The 20,014-nt window shown below is 41.3% G+C and overlaps 2 protein-coding genes and 1 long non-coding RNA gene across 5 annotated transcripts in view; 1 reads left to right on the forward strand and 2 right to left on the reverse strand.

Annotated features, from left to right (window-relative positions):
* LOC102303214 overlaps positions 1-12,879 on the reverse strand; it is a 34,594-nt gene extending 21,715 nt beyond the window's left edge. Inside the window, exon 1 of the long non-coding RNA XR_001336333.2 lies at positions 12,620-12,879. This is a non-coding gene — a long non-coding RNA (uncharacterized LOC102303214). The remainder of the gene's footprint in view (positions 1-12,619) is intronic.
* Positions 12,880-13,216: 337 nt separating this feature from the next.
* On the forward strand, positions 13,217-19,352 carry ccnh (cyclin H). 2 transcript variants are annotated; one of them, XM_042221243.1, is made up of 10 exons: positions 13,217-13,701; positions 13,773-13,924; positions 14,026-14,148; positions 14,237-14,310; positions 15,379-15,592; positions 15,701-15,864; positions 16,208-16,278; positions 16,527-16,632; positions 18,752-18,815; positions 18,912-19,352. In XM_042221243.1, exons 2-10 carry the CDS (start codon positions 13,808-13,810, stop codon positions 18,936-18,938), a joined length of 960 nt encoding a protein of 319 aa, XP_042077177.1. In that variant the 5' UTR covers positions 13,217-13,701; positions 13,773-13,807; the 3' UTR covers positions 18,939-19,352. The 2 variants fall into 2 exon arrangements, with proteins under 2 accessions (XP_042077177.1, XP_005922938.1); XM_005922876.3 differs by having other exon boundaries at positions 13,236-13,701; positions 14,023-14,148.
* Positions 16,829-20,014, reverse strand: part of rasa1a (RAS p21 protein activator (GTPase activating protein) 1a) — a 32,969-nt gene continuing 29,783 nt past the window's right edge. For both annotated transcript variants that reach the window (XM_005922874.3, XM_005922875.3), the window contains exon 26: positions 16,829-18,373. In XM_005922874.3, coding sequence (XP_005922936.2) covers positions 18,325-18,373 — 49 coding nt within the window. In that variant the 3' untranslated portion in view covers positions 16,829-18,324. The remainder of the gene's footprint in view (positions 18,374-20,014) is intronic.

Here is a 20,014-nt window from a genome sequence, read left to right on the forward strand (position 1 = left end):
AAATAAACCATTTGATTTTTAATCTGTGGTAAAAGTCACACTTACATAAAAGGTCATTCTACACTGAACTCATCTAAAAGTCGCTTTAAATTTAGCAGCAAAATATGCCCACAGTTAAGTTGCTCCGTTTCTTTTGCTTCCTTAAAATCTTGACAGCCTGACTTTGACCTACTGTGACCTTGCTCTTCCATGGCTGCGCCTAGGCAGGTAAGGTTTCAGATAAGCACTCTACTCTTTGGCCTAGGCCACAGATTAAAACTCGTGTCCCCTTTGCCCACTTTCATCTATGGCCAGCTGTCCAACCAAGCATACCCTATGCCTCCTCACCCTGCTTTCTCTCATCCTCTTCCTCCAACAGCTTCTGCTTTCCCTCTCATGCACGGGGGACCAAGAGTGGCATGCAGGGACAAACTGGAGACCTTACAAAAAAAAAAAGAAGAAGAAGAAAAACAGGAGGGGAAGGACGTTGAGGGGTGGGGATGGTGAGGAAGAAAAAGAAGCGAGGAGAAAAAGAGAAATGCACATTGTACTTTTCAAATGGATGGGAAATGATTCGCTAGGATTTGCTGACAATTATACGGTGGGGTTTAATCAATTCGGACCATTCACAGCGTGGAGAGGGCTGATCCCCCAGTACAAAGGCACAGACCGTGGGAGGGCGGTACCTAGGAAAGCGCCGGCCTGGTGTAAGTAACATGAGGCAACACTCCCCTCCCCACACATTGCACCGCAGCATATGGCTCCTCTCTGAACTTATTAGCTGGCGGATTAAGGCCAATCGCAGAGACCAAAGGGCCTGTGGCTGCCTCTGTTGCACCCTCCCTCTCCCCTCTTCACCCCCAGGAATGAGGCTGACTGACAAGGGGCATTGTGTTAGGCACCTAGATCGCCCCACCTCTCACTTACCCTGTCATACAGTGCAGGTTGATGAGGTTATTTGGTAGCAGGAGCAGGATCTAACCATTAACCATAAAGTAGTAGAACATATTGTGCATAGGCTTAGAAATTACTCCTTTAAATGTATCCCAGCAGCTACCTTCAAACATCTCTACATCATATTTCATCAAATAAAATAATCTTACCCTTTTCCCTTGACCAGTATATGGTAATACTACCTGCAAATTAGCAAGCTGCTCGGCTATGGAGTGGATTAAAAGCACCTGAATGTGAACACACAGATTAGCCCTGTAGATATGAAGTCTAATTAGCATCTCATTGCAACTCGACATGCAAGCTCAACATGAGTGCAGACATGCTGAGAGAAAAGGCTCCATTGGACAGGGGTTGATTATAGGTCCATTATGCACAGAGTACTTAGTGATGGGCTGAGAGTAGGAATTAAGAGCTTGATGGCTACTGTGAGGGGACCTGGGTGAAGTACAGGGGTGTTAGCAGTCAACAGGGTCTTGGGTCTACAGGAGGCCAAGACTGGGGGAGGCTATACAGTAGTCTCTGGTCTTCCTGAGTATTCATGGAGAGAGATTTGACAAGAGAAGAACCCCCTATTTAAGCCCTCATTTGATCTGGAAAGCGGCAGGTGATCTTCTGCCTCTTTTTTGTGTAAGACCACAGGGGTTTGCCGACCCCTTGCGACTTGTCTTACCTGGCGCCCCTCAAGACACCTCATTTAGGGAGGAAGAGAGAGGCTAATTCAGTCCTCGGTATCCACCCACTGCACAGCTCCACCTGGCCACAGGGTTGTGGGTCAGCTCTACACTGAGACAGCAGGGATGCTAGAGGCCTGCTTTACTAATCCTCTCACATACTGGGAGGTGTTGAAGGACCCAAAGGTCAGAGAGAGAGAGCAGAGAAGCCATCTTCCCGGTTCATTTAGACAGGATTAGAGGGCCAACAGGGGTTGGCCTTCAGGAGCAAGGCCCCTCGTTCGGAGATCATGAAGGCATTTCTGTGAAAAGCACAAGAAGGCCCAGCTTTGGTTTGCCCTCCCTGCTGAGACCACCTGTGACCTCTGACCCCACAGAGATCCACAACGAATGCTGACAAGTGTGACAGCAGTGAGTATATCACAGATGTTACAGCTGATAATATGCAGAATGTTTGGAGGCAAAACTGTTCTTCATTATACGGTTATCTCTATATGAGGGTTTGTTTGCTTGCTTTTTCATTAGACAGAAAGCAAGGATTTGACCTTAAACATGAGGGGAAGCTTTGTTCTGTACAATCATTCTGTATTCCTTATGGAGTGGGGGACTGTACCTTCTTTACATATAAAGCAAAAAAAGTCTGCTTTTTCCTTCGATGCTACAGGGAAAGTCTCTGTAACAAAAAAAATCACAGATCCAAATGGGCATCCTAATAGTCAGATTTTTTTCCCCCTAGATCTCCAAATGCACCCACCTCAGCCCAATCAACGCTTCTACACTTTGTGTCTCACCATTTCTGGCACTCTGACACCTCTGAGAACACCCCCAGAAGCCTGGACTTGCTCATCAAAAGCTCTTCTCACAACAAAATTAACCACAGCGCCGGCGAGAAAAAAACATTTTATCTGTGAATGTATTCAAAGCTAAACAAATACAGTAAGAGGGATGGACATCGACACAAAAAATATAAAATTCCAATCATCGCTAGGAAACACACAGACATAATGTGTTCACATTTTAATGCCTCCCTTTAGTGAATAACAATCACATCAGATAACACTTAATGACCCTGTCAATGATAGCCACATTAAATGCTTGTAATGCTCAAGAGCAGTTAGCAGAGGCTATTAGATAACCATAGTGATAAAACCTGCAATAGTGTGCAATGCAAGGCCAACTGTTAGCATTTTAGATTAGCTCTGCGCTGAACCTTTGGGTTCATTTGGCTGCATTTGTGTCCATTATCGACTGAATAAGCAGATCGGGCTGGCAGGGATCCATTTTTCTCCACACACCGTAGCTCTTTATCTTTGTCTGAGCTCACTCAAATCACGTTAGCCAGTCAAATCAGGTTAGCTCCTCTTTAGCATCAAACGCACTTCTAATTCAAAGCATCACTTCATCGACACCAGGCGTGTTGGCATGCCAGAGACAGAGTTGTCAGTGCCTCTGCACTGATCCACATCCACCAGGGTCAGGCAGGCTGGGATACCGAGCCAATCTGTCTGAGTGTGCGTGTGTGTGTGTGTGTGTGTGTGCGTGTGTGTGTGTGAGGAGCCGGAGTTGGACTGAGATATTTTAGGGTTGGATGAAAAGAGTTACTGACAATCTGGCAGCCCTTCACAATGACATGTGTGTTTGATGGTACACACAGCCCATCATCGGCTTCCGTGACCCAGTGCTGTCACGGGGGGTCGAGTGCGTGACAACGTGCTTCTGTTTGTGCTGTGGAGGACTACAGTTTGTTAAGGGTGGGTTGGTGGGGGCAAGGACAAGGGTGGGGGTTGAGGCTGAGGACAGGGGTTGTGTCGATACTGCCAGTCTTTGCCAGTCTTGTGCTTACCGTAGGACCTGGAAATACAGTCATCGTAAGAGTTTGTCATAACACTGATTATCAGACTTATCCAGAAAAACAAATAAATCAGAGCAATTAAATAATGTATGTGTATATCAAAATTACTTTTTTCCCCTTTTTCACAGCACAATCCTTTCATTTTTAATCCATATGTTACTCATTACATGGACTTTCGTTTGTGACTGGCAGCAAATTCTCGTGAAAAGTAGAATTCTAGGGAGAGATTAATGTCATGTTCTCTCTATAATAAATCACCAGGGTGAATGCAGTACAGAAGTGGAACACAAGACCTGTATTTCATAGCTTCGTGCAGATATCAACAAACCCTGCTTGTCCCACTGCCTGCAAGGACGACTAACATTGAAAAGCAAAACGTTTCTGAAGCACAAAGTGGTGCACCAGGTGAAAGAAATACAGACTCCCAGTTAGAAGTTTAAGTTTAATTTCATAAGCCTGAGGCCACATATGTCTCATATAAAACTAAAAAAAGCATAGTCTACACATAAGTCTCAGGACTTGGGAATAGGTTTTGCAAGAATAAAAGCAAAACTCCTACAACTGTGTTTAAAAACATAGCACACCATGTGCTTCTTCGCCATGCTAATTCCTTATTTTGTACTAGTGTCTTTTCCCAGTTCGATTCCTTTGATTTTTCAGTGGCGAAACTGTACGCATGGCCTAACTACGGCTCGTGAAAATAACTGAGTTGCATATTGTTCTGACTCATATACATGCCAGGAGGTGGAGTCAGGTATTGTGATTGCGTGAGGCTAATAACAGTAGAGTGGGAGGAAGAGGTGTACATAAGAAGTTAAAAAGGCTATAAGGCTTACAGCAGGCGTAGGCGTACGTCTGGGTCTAAACGTGTGTGTGTGTTTGCATGAGCATACAGTGTAAGTGCAGGCACTATGTGGTACAGTAACCCTGCACTGATAAATGTGTGGGATGTGAGGATCGTTGTGGAGCCCCAAAGCCAATCTGTCCAGGACCCTCACAGCAGCCTGAGGGCCTCCTCAGTGCCTTCCTCTACCTGTCTGTCTCTATTTTTTGCCTTCCTGCTACTCAGAGACTCCAGGAATGTTTGTGTGATGTTTTTTCTGGTAGTTTCCAGTCTTTGAACGCATTTTTAAACGGAATATTGCAAAATTAACATGCAGTTATTTGAAAAAAAAACAAAAAAAACTGCACAGACTGAAAATATTAATGAATAAATATTAGCTTGCAATTTGATTAATTATGCATCGCTCCTATTTGATCAATTTGACATCTTCAGCAGTATCGTTCACTTAATTCACACATCTAAAACTGCTGTTGGGACAAAGCTCAAAAGCAAAAATAACCAGCAAAAAAGAAAAAAGAAAGAAAAAAGATTCACCTCTTCCAGCCATCACTACCATTATTTTGCCGCCACGTCCATCGTTAACAAAAGCCTTAATTTCATGAAATTCCCTTCAGTGTCGGATCTGTGAATGAGCTGCTTTGCTACAGTACTAAGAACGAAACCTTTATGACAATCACTGCGCTGCAACACTGTAATAACTCAGATGCATCGACAAATAGACATTACAAAATCTGTGAAATATACATGACACGGACGCTTTATAAATGCAATTTTTTTTGCATTTGAGCAGATGAGTGGTGGAGTACACATATCTGGAATCAAATAAAGACTGTGTGCGGGAAGGAAAAGAGTGATGCGGAATCAGTGTGTGACGGAGCTGAGCAGCAGAGAGAATAAGGTGGTTTTGATCAGGAGTTTCTCTGGGATAATTGTCAGGATCTGCTGTTTGGAAGATGACTGACAAAAGGAAAAATATGACAGTGGAATTTGTTAAGGAAGCATGAAAATGTGTCAAACATCCATCAAACAAAGAAATGCAATATTTATGGGTTCAAGAAGACCCCCCCCCCTTTTTTTTTCCCTCTAGATGCACACACACGCATATTGTTAAAGCCTTCTCAGCGTCTTCTCCACAAATCATTTCCCATGTCGTCATGCACCTCGCTAATGTTCTCTCGTAAAAGGATTAACATGCAAAAAAGGCTGTTTACATAACAATGACGAGCGTGAGCGTTTAAAAATCTTCAGTCGAAAGCCTGATTATGATAAGTGTGTGAAAGTTTGCACAGGCTAAAGGCATATTTGGGATACAGTTTTATTCTTTTATTAAAGGAAAACAACCCCAATTTAACACAAATTAATCACTTGAAGTAATGTTAAGCATTTAAAAAAAAAAACTCCACTGCACTTTATAATATATATATTTCAAACACATTAAAGGTGTATGCAATCCTATATCTCTATTTAATAGATTTTAAGCCAAAGAAACATTTTTTTTTAATCATCTCCTTTTACTGTGTTGACATACACATTTACGGATATGCATACACAATCCCAATGTGCACGTCTACAGACACTACAGAAAGAAAGAAAGTTTTGTTGTCTTTTCTTAGAAAGCCCGTTGATTAATTACAACTATCAGCCTGAAGACCTCCTGGTATGGTTAGGCAACCTCTCCTCCCTAACCCTTCTCTCTTTTTCTCTAACACACACACTCACTCACACGCACACACACTCTCACACCTACTAAGAAAACAAAACCCCACTAATCATTTGAAGCCTGTGCTTTGTAGGTGGGGCCCAGTCATTATCAGGCCTCAGCAGTGCGGGTTTTTGTTGGTTTTAGTTTTGCATCCTCAATCAATCGCTAACAGGAAGAGCTTTAATCAGGGTTTTAATGCAGCAGTACAAGAGGTGGGCTGGCCCATTGTCTGGGTCTGAAAGGCTGATCAGAGGGGAGTCCTCTCACGTTTCTTTACATTCACCTGCTGGGCCCTATTGGGTCTCTTTCTGAAAGAAAGGGACAAGGGAAATGAATAAAGAACACAGGCAAAGTGTGGGTCTGCTGAACCAGCCTATGGGTTAATCAAGGAGCTACTTGTCATCTCCACAGAGTCTCACAGTTCTGGCGGTTAAGCTCGCCCCTTCTCTTTCGTATGCCAATTCAAACACACTGAGGAGCTGGGCTGGGATGAACAACAGCGGCCCTAACACAAGCATGAGCTAATGGTACTCTGAAATGAATGTATGAAGCGAGGGTGGGAGGGTGCTGATAAAGAAGGAGGACAGAGAGAAAACTTTATGAGTTGCAGAGAAACACAATTTTGAGAGACTGAATATATGAGAAAAAGAATGAAATGAAATCTAAAATAGATTCAAAAATATTGTACAGCAGGAAGATGTGTTTTTCTGAGAGTTATTCTGTTAAAAACAAACACTGCAAATATTCAGAGTAGCTCTGCCCAGACTGCAGCAGAAGCTTTGCAAATCATCTCTATATCCAGTTTGCAAAATGCTTTGGAGAAGCAAAGCAGAACTGATATTTCAGTATGAACCAGTATTCCAATATTTTGTACATTTTGTGATATTCCGATTTTTCTTTGCATCTGAGGCACTTTGGTAAGTGCTGCTTATGGCCCAAAGGGAAGAAAGTTCAGTACTTTAAGCAAAACCTGCAAAGGTGACACCATTTTAGACTTTGGATTTCTATAAAAAATCATTAAAGAAGAGTTTTATCATGATATCGTTGTTTGCAAAGGTGCAGTGGGGCAACGTTTGCTAGGCTTAATGGTCTATTAAATGATGCTCTTACCCCATCTAGTGAAAAGAAAGAGTAACTCAAATCATTAGGAAAAAAAAAAAAAAAGAGTGAGCGAGTTTATGTGTGTGAGCGTTTGTGTGTTTGGGGGTTTCTTTTAAATGACACTCGCAAGAAACACAATTAAAATGGGACGTGGATGTAACAACATGAGTGGAAATGTGATGCAAGTACTGGGTGTGTGTGGAAATTAAAGCAAATGAACAAATGCATAAAAGTGTATTATTTCTAGTGCTGATTATATTAATTTCTAATTTTACTTCCCCTCAGTAGTCCTCATACAAAGACCACAAGAGGGCATTATTTAATCAGGGCTGTGTGGCACTGTTTACTACACATTACACTGAAGTCGTAGGAATAAGTACAGTTACTGTACTGTTCAGATACACAGTTAAAAAGACAAGAATGAGGATCTATAAATATTTTTTCCAATTTATTTATTTTTTATTATTAATATTATTAATATTATTATTATTATTAGCATTATTATTGTTGTTGTTGTTGCTCTTGTTGCATGACCGGATCAAAAATGAAGGTGACTTTATGTCACAAGATGAAATACCAAAAAATCTTCTTTAAATCATAGCAGAACTAAATTTTAAAAAATGGCAGTAATTACATTTAACTTAAAAAAAAAATGCTATAATGTCAATTACTATTTGTTTGTTGTAATCAAATTTAACTGGGTAAAGATCTAAATAATTATTTTTCCATCAATATGTTTTCTGTTCCAGCCAACATTTATGATGTTTCCGGAATAAAATGTTTGCAATTTGTTCTGCACAGAGAGTGCTTTGGAATTACGCGTCTACTTTAAACGTCAGATTTGTCAGAGACAATGTAGACTGGTGACTAATGGCTGATCTACCTGACAGGGCTTTTTGTCGAAGTCCACAGGAAGTCCACAGGAAGCCTTCAGTCCTCTCCAGCTCAGATTGATGCACTTATAAGAATGCCCTCTAACAAAAAAGGGTGGTGGCAATTAGGAAAACAAAAGAGGGGAGGGTGCCAGAGATTACAGCAGGAGCACTTCAATGCCCAGCTTTCGTGTCTCGATTAGAGGAGCCAAAGAGAGTACTTCTATAAGTTAATGTTTGTCAAATATATGGATTTTTAAGAAATAAAAAAGATTATGATTATTTCACAAAATAATACATCAAAAAACTATTTTAAATATTTTTTCATGATGATTGTGGCAAAATAGATGTAGTTTTTACACAACATGCTTTTTTGTTTTTTTTTTATCAGTCTGTAATTAAACAGAGTTTAATTTTAAAGTGATTCATTTAAACAAGTAAATCTGAGTGTAAAATTCAACACTGAGTTTAATTAATAACAACTGTGTTTAAACACGCTTGAGCATGCTCAAACAGAGGGAAGAAAAACACAGTGTATGCAAATGCACTTCGGTTTTATTCACTTCCTTTTTACAAGCTGCATCTGAAAGCTTATTTGGGCTGATTTGCAGGGTTTAAGGGTTTATTTTGACAGGCCCTTACTGCAGAAGGTCAGCAATTCACCTGTAAGTTGAGAATTTACCCTGACTAATTTTTGCCATCCTTCAGGTGCAGTCTGCCAACGTCCTTTGCATTTTAATGCAGACAACCCGATTATAAAAGCTTAGAGGGCTTCTTCTTCTTTCTTTTTTTTGTCTGAAATAAATGGTTTTGGTTGCTGGGCAACTTGACTTGATCAAACGCAGCTCCCCCTCCCCCAATTTGAAGCTCATAATTCTTCATCTATATTCAGGCACTTCGTTCTTAATTAGATTAAGATGCATAACCCCCCTCTGAAAGCTAATTCACACTGATGTACAGCCCTCATGTACGCGCGCACACACACACACGGGCACAATGCTTTTGTGATGGTACGAACCCATTAAAAATGTGGCTATCGAGGAAAAGTGTTGATTTTTTTAAAGTTGAAAATTTAGAATGAACGAAAAATACTTTATTTTTCTTAAATTTAACAAAAAGTAATAACCAAAACATACTGATCTATTACTTGAGACACTGGGGATTCATTTAGTTTCTTTGCAATTATTTTACCCTAAAAACTGAAGAAGTTATGGAAGAGAGATAATAGATTTTTAAAAAAAAGAAAAGAAAACAAACAAACATTAAGTAATAATAACAATCCAAACTATACCCAATATTATATAATATATATATAATATATATATATAATATATATATATATATATATATATATATATATATAATTTGGTTGGAATAATTGATCACAATATATATATATATATATATATATATATATGATATTTGTTTTATTTTGTGTTCAAATAGAGCAGCAACAGTGCCCAGAGATTGGTCACACAACATTCTACCTGTACAGCATTTCACTCGAATGGCCCGGCTATTTGGAGAGGTGAGGGCATTGATATAAAGGGTCATTTGGTGGACTTGTTGGAGCATTGTACAGTATGGATTGGATTTTCACCAGAATGACTGTACCTTAACATCACTCTGTCTGTCCTCCTCTACATTCCCCTCAATGCCTAAGGTGCTCAGAATGATGGAGCGCAATGTGTTTTTCATTCCCTGCTGATTTAAACACTGCCAGACACTTAAAATTGAGCACACGTGATTTTGTTTTCTAAATAAAGCCCTTATATTCAAACTCACTGAAGAAACAAAGAAAAGAAAAAACTGAAACATTTTCACACTGTTTGCATTTGTCTTCAAGGTAAAGCTAAAATGGGTCATTTAATTTGCTCCAATTCTCAAAGGTGTGACTATGGAGGAAGCGGCTGCATAGGAAAGCCAAGGACAGTTGGATTTACCGTAAAGAGCATGCTAGTTGTGCTCTCCCTAGAGCTATGTCTTTGATTGAATACTGAAATGAGTTGAAATGTCACAAATCTCTACCAGTATGCTCGAAATGAAAATTGGCCTTGGGGGGGTTTTAAGCTTCCCATTAAGAGCGTGCTTAACATTCTGTTAAATGTGACTGGAGTGCATCAAAAATACAGCATAATTACGTGTCTCTGTGCACTCAAGCAAAATGTCCCTAAAAATTCCTCAATGCTGAGCAACTTCCTCTGCTAAAATGCAAGGGACCTTAAAATCGGGCCTCAACGGGAATGATGTGAGAGTAAAGCCAAAGGGCAGTAGGGTTCAAATTAAACCTGCCAAAATGGGGCAAAATTGTCACGTAACTGGCAAAAGGGGAAAAAAAAACGGGAAAAAAAGTGGGTGAATCCTGTTTTTCTGCAGAATTTCCAGGATTTAAATTTAAATACAAATATAAATGATGTCAGCTTGAAACCTTCATAGCCTACATCACAACACGTCTGGCAACTTTTAAGTCAAATTAGAGTATATGATGTTTTGCCTTGTTTCGTTTAAGAAAAAAAAATTAATTCTGCCCTTATATCAGCATCCCCTTCCCAGTCTGGTAATGCCCGTCTGTCTGTGAATGCAACTGATTTGATACGACCGCACTCCTTCCTATTTACCCCTGATCTCTCAGGTAGCTGTATTTTCAGGAAACAGGAAAATGACTATCGCGCCTGCTTAGTATTCACGTCACGCAAAGTGGGTCTGTGTTCCTCATTTAGTTCTGTACAGTACAGCTGGGGAGCTGTCCAGCACGCAGCGGCAGTATGCAAATGAGGCTGGATTTGAATGGAGATGGAGGTAGACACAAAGCTCAATTAGAGACAGAGAAGAGAAAGAGGCAGTGGGGGAGCGCTGAGTGTCTGAAGGGGAGGGGGAAGGGGGGGAACCTTTGACTGCTTAATGCCAACCTGAGAAAACCAGTGTACGGACACATTCAAACACAAAGGGACACACAGATGTGAATGCTCTTAAATAGCCAGACAGATTTCTAAATTCTTCAGACAGGCAGCCGATCTCTGAGGGGCTCAGACAGCTCAGCTCTGTGATGCCTTTCGCTCACACCAATCACACAGAGAATATCCCACATCATCCATATCACACATTTCAAAACAAAAAAAGAGAGGTGGGGGGGGGAGGAGCACAGGTGCACTCCACGCTTTTATTTAAGCTCAAAGAGAGACTCTCACATGTGGTTAATAAAAAAAGAAGAAAAAGAAAAGAAAACTGAGGTGGGGAGTGGCCGCCATTTTGTTCCTGGATGCCCAGCAGCGTTGCATATCACCTGACCCAATGCCTGCATGACTGTCCTTGGAGGAGTTTCTGACATCAGCACTGCCACTTATGGTTGCCATAGCAACCTGGGTACCAATTTGGATGGGGTGGGGTGGGGGTGTCGTTGGATGCTGCAGGATGGAGAGTAGAAAATTAATATGCACATGCGACGAGTCAGAATCGGGATTTAATTGTTGGCGTGTGAAGCTGAAATGGAATGAAAGCTGCAGCAAACACGAGGAATATCAGGGCAAGGGCGGGCAAAAAAATGGATTAGGCAGGCTCATTCTGGTAAATCATCTGCATCATTGTCAAGGTTATATCCAGATTATTTCCTCTCATGCTAGAAAGTAACTTCATAGATGAGATGAGGAAGGTGGGCCACGGGGTGGGGATTATCTTCCTCCAGCTTCTCCTCGCCTCCCTCCTCAGCATTATCACCGCCATGAATAGTTTACAAAGCTGCGTACAGGCGAGGTGATGGTTCACACGGCATCGGCGGCTGAATTTTAGCTGACTTTGTGTCCGTGAATAGCAATCATTTCAGCACGCCTGAAAAGGTTTTCATATGCGGCTGAAATATAACAGGCAGGAGTGTGGGCTCGACTCTGGGAGGATGAGTCTAACTCGATCAGGGAGGCTCAAAGATCATTCAGTTGATCTGGCAATGCAACAAAATCACCCAAGTTTGATTTCCCATAAAACACTGCCTGTCAGATTGCATAGGAGCAACCGTTACTCACAGGGACACACACACACACACACCTGACCTAAAACTGTGGTGTCTCTCCCTTCAAATCACCCATCACATGAACATACACACTCATGGGGAGGCAGATTTCACTTGCTGCCTCACCATCAAGCCAGCATTTCTTTTGTAAATAGTGAAGGCACAGGATGAAGTGATGAAGTCTCAAAACAGAAAAAAAAACCCCTACACATACATATATAAATGACAAATTAAACAGCAGAAATGTAAAAACAAAACAAAACAACAACAAACAAAAACCTTCAAGATAGTCCAACACAACACAGAAAGACAAAAATAAGTCATCACACTGCAGAATTATGCGAAATAGCAGAGGGAGAGGTGTTAGGCTGACAACACAAGCGTGCATGCACAGTCAGTCCCGCGCACGCACACATATGCGCACATACAGTAAACGTTGCAATGGTCTCATCAATAATGCATCGGCACTTCATGTTTATGCAATTTACAGGGCAAGACCGAGCGATGGCTAGTGTAGAAGCCCGCCGTAGCCTTGTGCACAAGCCTATCACAGACAGAGCTCAGACGCGAGCGTTCACACGGAAAGCGCCTGTAGAGAAAAAGGTTAAGATTATATAAAATAGTCCCAAGTGCGCACATACCTGTTAAAGCGTCATTTCTTTGAGCCTGGTTTTATGCAGGCTCGAAGGGCTTCATGATAACGCCGCACTAAGGAAATAAAACTGTAGCTGTGGTGATATGCAAATTAACGGCTCCCGCTGAATGCAAGGGCATTTATTATTCATAAATTACTCATGTTTATGCAAATGAGGGCGTGCGGAAACACGGGTGGGGGGTTGAGTGGCTCTGTCTAAACATACCGTGCGATTTCGTTTCTGTTGCGCATTTTTTCCCCACCCCCCACTAAAAAATAATCAAAATCCTTGATTTTAACTAACATATAGTCACAAACCAGCTTTAGCAGTGTGAACTTTATGTTGTCCTGGCTCATTTAAAGAAGAAGGAGGAGGGAGCTGCTGTTAATGCGGGCCTTTATTCAAGGTTTACATGCTTATTTATTCTGGGTTATTTAGCGTGTGCTAACCCGAGTGAAGAGGACACATAAGGTCAGACACCTCTTTCAACGCTACAGACTGTCAAAAGTGGCAGCTATTTCTAACCGGCCTAGCACACGTGACCCTGCAAAGGTGGGATATCATCTGAAGAAATCTCTTGGGTGGGAGGTGAAACGTCTTCATGGCGCTTCATTCGTTTTCTTTCCAACCTCCTGTTTTTTCTTTTTTTTCTGGAGTATGTTTGCTTGTGTGTGTGAGTTCCTGTGTGTGTTTACTTCTGTCAAAATTGGGGACCTATATCAGCTGACACACCCGTTCATTGGGGACGCTGTTGCCTCTGGGGACCGAAACTACCCCAATTAGACATAAATTGAAGCCATTCGGCACGTTTCAAGTGGCATTCCCGTCTAAAACTGCCAAAAACGTCCCTAAATATGACTTAGATTGTGTGCGTATATGTGTATGTGTGTTTGCGTGCGTCATCAATAACCGACGAGGTCGACGTAATCCAATGGCGACGCGCGTGGGATTTGTTATTGCCGCAGTCCGCTTGTTAAGACGTTAGTTTTGAACTGTCTTGAGGCATTAAACGCGCTCATTTGTAGAAAATTATTTTCACGCAGCATCGGTGTCGTGGATGGACTGACCTTCAATTACGCTCAACAACTGTAAGTTATTTTATTTCAGATTTATCAAAGTTTGGACGGCAGGCTAACGTTGACTCTTTTTTTTTTATCAGGTAGTTTTGCTGCGGTGTTCTCCACAACAGGCGACATGTTTCACAACAGCTCCCAGAAGAAATACTGGATTTTTAAAAGTGAAGATGAACTCGAGCATATGAGGTGCAAGGCTAATCAGAAATTCCGCAACAAGGCCCTAGAAAGTGGGAAGGTAAGCTGCGATTAAAAATGTCATTAGGCATATTTGAACCAAAGATGTAGTCCATGAACGTCTGTTTGACAGTTACCTTCACTCCCTCCTCTTTGAAGAAGCCCGGGGTGAGTGAGTCCATGTTCTTGCAGCGTCATGAGGAAGACGTCCTATTTCGGCACTATGAGAGGAGGCTGCTGGAATTCTGCAATGCTTTTAAGCCCACAATGCCAAAGTCTGTGGTGGTATGTATGTATGCATGCGGTTTCTTTGAACAGAGCCATGTGACCTCGAGGACATCTGTGAACCACGTGCCTTTCTCTCGTTTTGCAGGGTACAGCCCTCATGTACTTCAGGAGATTCTACCTGAGCAACTCCGTCATGGAGTACCACCCCAGGATTATCATGTAAGTACTGCTGGTCGGTGAAAGGAAAACGAACAGTACTGAGGTGACACATTAAAGGAAGTGTCTGTTGAGGAAAGTTTCTGATAGGTTTGGCAGTTTCCCTCTAAGAATTTGTTGACATATGTGAGTCCTTATATTGACTTTAATAAATTCAAACACTGAGGTGAAAAAAAGTAGTCGACAGTAGTAATAAAGACTCGACGGTGCTGAGCAGGCCAATTACAAAAGTTGCATGCTGACTCAATACGATGCGTAGCTTTGCAGAGAGGTGGACATCAGGTTACTGCATAGGTTATGCTGTAGGGTTTCAGAGGGGTTTGTGGCTATGAGGTGACATCCTTACAGTGTAGATTGTACACAGAAGCATACATCTCTTGGTGTGTTTCAGAAATTCCCAGTTTGTTAAACTCGCAGGCAAACTTTGAACTGTTTTATTAAAACGATCAAAGCAATGCGACGGTTGTAGTGTAACTCAGTTTGGTGGTCTCTTATCGTAAATTAATGTGATGTCAGGTGTGTTGAAAGCCTCAATTCAAGAGTCAAAGTTGATCTTCAGTGGAGAGAGATGATGTGGGCAGATGTTAGGATGAGAAACGCGTAAGAGTATGTGGCAGCAAAGCATCTCAGGTGTTTCGTAATCTGTGCTCAGTGTTAACAGGGGTGACCCATGTGATCGTCACCCACAGTCACATTATCAAGTCGTCTAGACTAAGTGCAGACAGGTTCTCTAAACACGCTGTTTCTTTTTCTTTGACATCATAATTTTACCTGACCTCATAATAAATTGTTTTTGTTTTTTTGTGGGGGGTTTTTTCCTCTTCGATCTTAACCAAAGTTGTTCTCAATGATCTCCTACTTCCTGCTATACACTTTCCTCCTAATGGGAATGTTTCCTTCCAAGATAAAAGTGCAGCATCCATAGGGCATAGGGGGAGGGTCACTGAATGATTTGCTGTGTATAAAAATGATTTATTTAACTACCACTTAACCTTCATGTCGTGTTGAATAATGAGTTAATTATAGAATGTTTTTTCAGCCTTGTTCTAAGCAACCTGTTACTTGTTTTAGGCTGACGTGTACATACCTCGCCTGCAAAGTAGATGAATTCAATGTGTCCTGCACCCAGTTTGTGGGCAATCTTGTACAGGAGACCCCAGCAGGACAAGAAAGGGTTCTGGAGCAGATCCTGGAGTATGAGCTACTGCTAATCCAGCAGCTCAACTTTCATTTGGTGGTCCACAACCCCTACAGACCCATGGAAGGTCTGCTCATCGACCTCAAGGTGGGTGTGCTCTTATGACTGCTTCACACTATAAACACGAAGACGGAAACTACTACTGCCCTAATCTCGCTTACTTAAGTTTTCATTTGAAAATATCGCTTTTTCCAGACCCGGTACCCTACACTGGAAAGCCCAGAGTCACTGAGGAAGACTGCCGATGACTTTCTGACACAGGCAGCTATGACAGATGCAGGACTACTTTTTTCTCCCTCCCAGATCGCTCTGACAGCTATTCTGAACAGCGCCTCGAGAGCCGGTCTTAACATGGAGAGGTAGTACACAAAGTTCTTAAATCAGTAACCAGGTGACAGTGTCCGTGTTTGAAATTCAAACTGGCTTTAAAATATTATGTCTAATTATGAATCGAATCTTCCTCATGGTTGAAAAAAAAAAAAAAATTAAATGTTAGATAATGTTTAGAATTTAAGATTTCATCATAAAGTCCAGAGTGATTATTGGCTGGCTTAGTTAATTTATATGTACAGCAAATACATTACAAAAGCAAAATTTGAATCAGGAACAAAAAAAACCGTAAAATGTAATTTATCTGAAGAAGTTTGTCCCTCGTATGTTAATCAAGACCGATCCCTTCTATGTATTATTTCTCATGCCCAGTTACCTGACCCAGTGCTTAGGACTGAAAGAGGAGAAGGAGACGCTCTCAAAGATGTACGACTCCATGAGACGTGAGTAAACCGCACCTTCAAGTTGACACCACAAGATGGTGATATTGAGCTGTTTTAGCTTCTCCAGAGGCTTTTTCTTGCGGTTCTGTCCGATTGACTGCACGATACAGAAACTATTATGCTGAATTGCACAAGTAAAGGAAGAACTGAATACATTTTAAATGCCAATCCAACTCATGTGCCTTAGAGCTACAAAACAGGGCCTTGGCAAAGAATGCGCTTTCAAACTTGCTGCTTTGTTTTTTCAGGAATGAAAACCCTCCTGAAGAAATATGAGCCTCCTAAACTAGAGGAGGTGAATATTTCCAAACAGAGGCTGGAGAGGATTCATGCCGAATTTGCCAGTTCAAGCAAGTAAGGAGACGACATTAACTCCCTTGGTTGTTTTTGTTTTGTGATACTTTCCAACAGTTAAACATTGTGATATTAAAATCAGAATATATAAAGCTGATCAGTGTGTACATATGTATGTAGAAAGAAAAATAACACTTAATGTCACTATAAAACTGGCACGTAGTACTCTGGCACACACAAACGACAAGCGACTAAGTCCAGGTATATATTGTTTTATTTTAGCCAGGTTGTCGTATCTAAGATGCAAAAGGTTCAAGGTTCAGTAATCAGGTAGAAAAATAAAAAGGATTACACATCATTATCATCAGCTGTATGAAATACAGAAAGTACATCATCTATACCATGTAGCACAGCTGATATTGGTATAGCTGATGAGGAGTTTTGTTTGTTTTTTTTGTTGTTCTGGGCGATGTTAGGAGACATTGTCACTTATCTGTCGCCAGATGTCTGCTAACACTCGGTGAGGTCCGTGGTATCTTAAGTGCAACTACAGTAAACTATGGTAAACTTTTGCGCTATGACAGGCACAGATTCAGACTTTTGCAGCTGCTCGAATCACGACGAGGCACACGGGGCCAACCGTTACGACGTTGAAGTTGGTAAATCTGTGCGTGGCATGACTTCTCCGGGTGGATCTATGTACTGAAACGCCACCTGTTGGTGGAGGGGAAAGCGAGAGAGAGAGAGACTGCAACGTGTGAAAGATTTTCTTTTTTCTTTTTTTTTGTATTTTTTTTAAAACGTCCAAAAAGGTATAAAGGGGAGTTCCGGTGAAAGTCGTTAGAGCAGCATATATGTAGGCCCACACACAATAACAGGATCCGTCAGGATTACACATGCACAGGATGGGTTACAGGTATCTCCTACAAACTCCTATGACTACCTTTCAGCTGTAATCGTACACAAACACAGTTTCTCTATACAAGCCTAAGTATATAACATCAATAAACAAAGCAGCATATTTAAAAAAAACAGCCAAAAAAAGAAGTAACAAGCGACTCCCGTTGCTGCGTCAAAGTTCACACACAGACTGGAAGTCGTCAATGGTTTAAAGGAAGAGCTTATTGTAAAAAAATCAGGCGACGTGGGTGAGAGGACAGTGAGTAGAAAGGGCGTTAAGGCTCGTGTTGTCTTGGCAAGAGGTGCTATGTTTGAATTCCCTGATGATGGCAGAAAAAAAACGCTACTTCAATGCTTTGGATTTCCTTTCTCCTGTGTCATCACGAGACAGAAGTTGGCCCATCAGGTAGCCTCCCTACCAAACCCCCTATTTGTCTGGTTCTATGTCAGTTACCAACTGTAACTGCTCAGGTTTTTTATTTTTTTATTTTATTTTTGAGGGAGTGGCAGGAATAGCAAGGATTAAAAAAAAAAAAGTCTGCAGTAAAGTCTCTCAGATCTTCACAGAAATCTTTGAGGCTTTTTGCCCATCTTTAAACACGGCGTCATCGTTTGAAGCATTTCGAGAAGGGCTTTGGAAGGACAGCATTCAGAAACGCAGCAAGTGGGTTTCCCATGGAGAACAGCCGTATTGCATTTATACCGCCAGGAATCTAGGCCACATGCTTGGAAAGTACAAACTCGCTCCAGTCTTCGGTTCTACACCTCACGGGATGATGAGGCCTCGCTTTGGCTGGCTGTGCGGCCCGACCGCCACACTTTTGATTCTCAGGTGAAAAATCGTATGAAAACTCACATTACCTGGATGGCAGCAGCGAGTGACATGATGGTGCACTCTGTCCTGTAAGATAAAGCGAACACGTTTGTGAAAGGGACTTTGTTTGCTGTGCATCAAAATGTTCCAGACAGATGGCCTCGCCAGTCGTGTGTGGCTTGCAAACATGGCGTGAAGAGAGTCTAAATGAAGTCATAGAAACTAAAATAATGAAGAGAAACACAAAATGCAACTAAGAGTGATTATGGAGGGGCACTACACACTAGAGGTCTCACACTACCGAAATGAGTCGACGACAGAGTTGACAAGTTACAGTTAACAGCAAAGATGTGGGACGGTTATTTCTCGCAAAACAACACTTGCGATTTGCAGAAGTGTTTGCAAAACTAGTTTTACACCTACATGCTAAATTATTTTCTTCTTTTTTTTTTTTCCCCATCGCAGCAAACGAAAGAGAGGATATGAAGAAGATGGCCATGTAGCAAAAGAACCACGGTTGGTAGAAGAGGTGAGGCAGGCTAACATTATTCTCAGTTTAACGTTTGTTTGTTGTTGGTTTGTTTTAAACAATTCTTTCTAAATCTAGACTTTTGTTTTATTTCAGGAATGGACTGATGAAGACCTCATCTAGACTTGTGCAACTGAGCAGAGTTTGAAGTTATTATATATACACATTAATTCCAGTGTTTTACTGTAAAGGGATGTGACATAAATGCAGGTGTTCGTGTCATAATTGCAGTCAGCTGTTTGTTTGCTCTCTCTTCTGCTTTTTTAATAAAGAGTTTTCTACATATTTCTATGTCACATGACACCATGTGCACACATTTCTCCTCCTTCAAATCAGGAGACCAAAAGAAAAACCCACTCCGTAATCTACTTTACAAAAACAGTTTAATGAGTGCATGCATGTCTGATACAGTCTGTACTATCCCAATTTTTTTTCTTTTTACTGCTGTAAACACTTTTGTTTTACTTGGTTTCTCTGATTATGTGTCTTGAAGTTTCAAAAAAAAAGAAAAAAGAAAAAAAGCCTCAACCAGAAAATCAAAAAAAAATAGCTGATACAATTATTGGGAAAAATGCAGCTCTTCTCATGTATATACTCATGATTCCAGCAAGAGAATTTATTAATATAAAATAACCATACTTTTCTTTTTTCGAAAGACTTTGTTCCAATCTAGAAAAGAAAAACAAAAACAAACCACAGACATACAGAGATGCTTGTTTCAGTACTTTGCAGATATTGTCACCACCTTCAAATAAGTCACTAATTACAAAAAAAGCATCATCTCTTGTAATCCAGTTTCCAGTAAAGGGGTCTGAGGAAAACTAGCATCTCCTTGTCAGTTTCCTCATATTGAGTAGGAGGGGAGGGGTGGGGGGGCACTTTGGCAACCTGTGCTATTGAAAACACATACTGGGTACAAAAAGCCCCTCTCAGCATTTGGCCTCAGTGATGAAAGGAATAAATGTACCCAAATCACAGTTAATGGAGGAGGGGAACAAATATTTGCATTGTGCATACAGCTGTCAGTTACTGGTGCAAGTTCTTTGTTTGTTTTTTTTATTTATTTTTTAAAGTACGCCGTCGCCTGTTGTACTCAGCTGCTGTTGTTGCATAGCTCTCTTGTGGTGAACGAGACAAGATGGCAGGTGGGTGGGATGGGCGGGACTATCAGAGGAAGATATGATGGAGAATGGTGGATG

This window comes from Haplochromis burtoni, unplaced genomic scaffold (assembly GCF_018398535.1).
Source record: "Haplochromis burtoni strain Fernald_Lab_line unplaced genomic scaffold, NCSU_Asbu1 Contig_63, whole genome shotgun sequence".
In the NCBI taxonomy this organism is placed as follows: Eukaryota; Metazoa; Chordata; class Actinopteri; order Cichliformes; family Cichlidae; genus Haplochromis; species Haplochromis burtoni.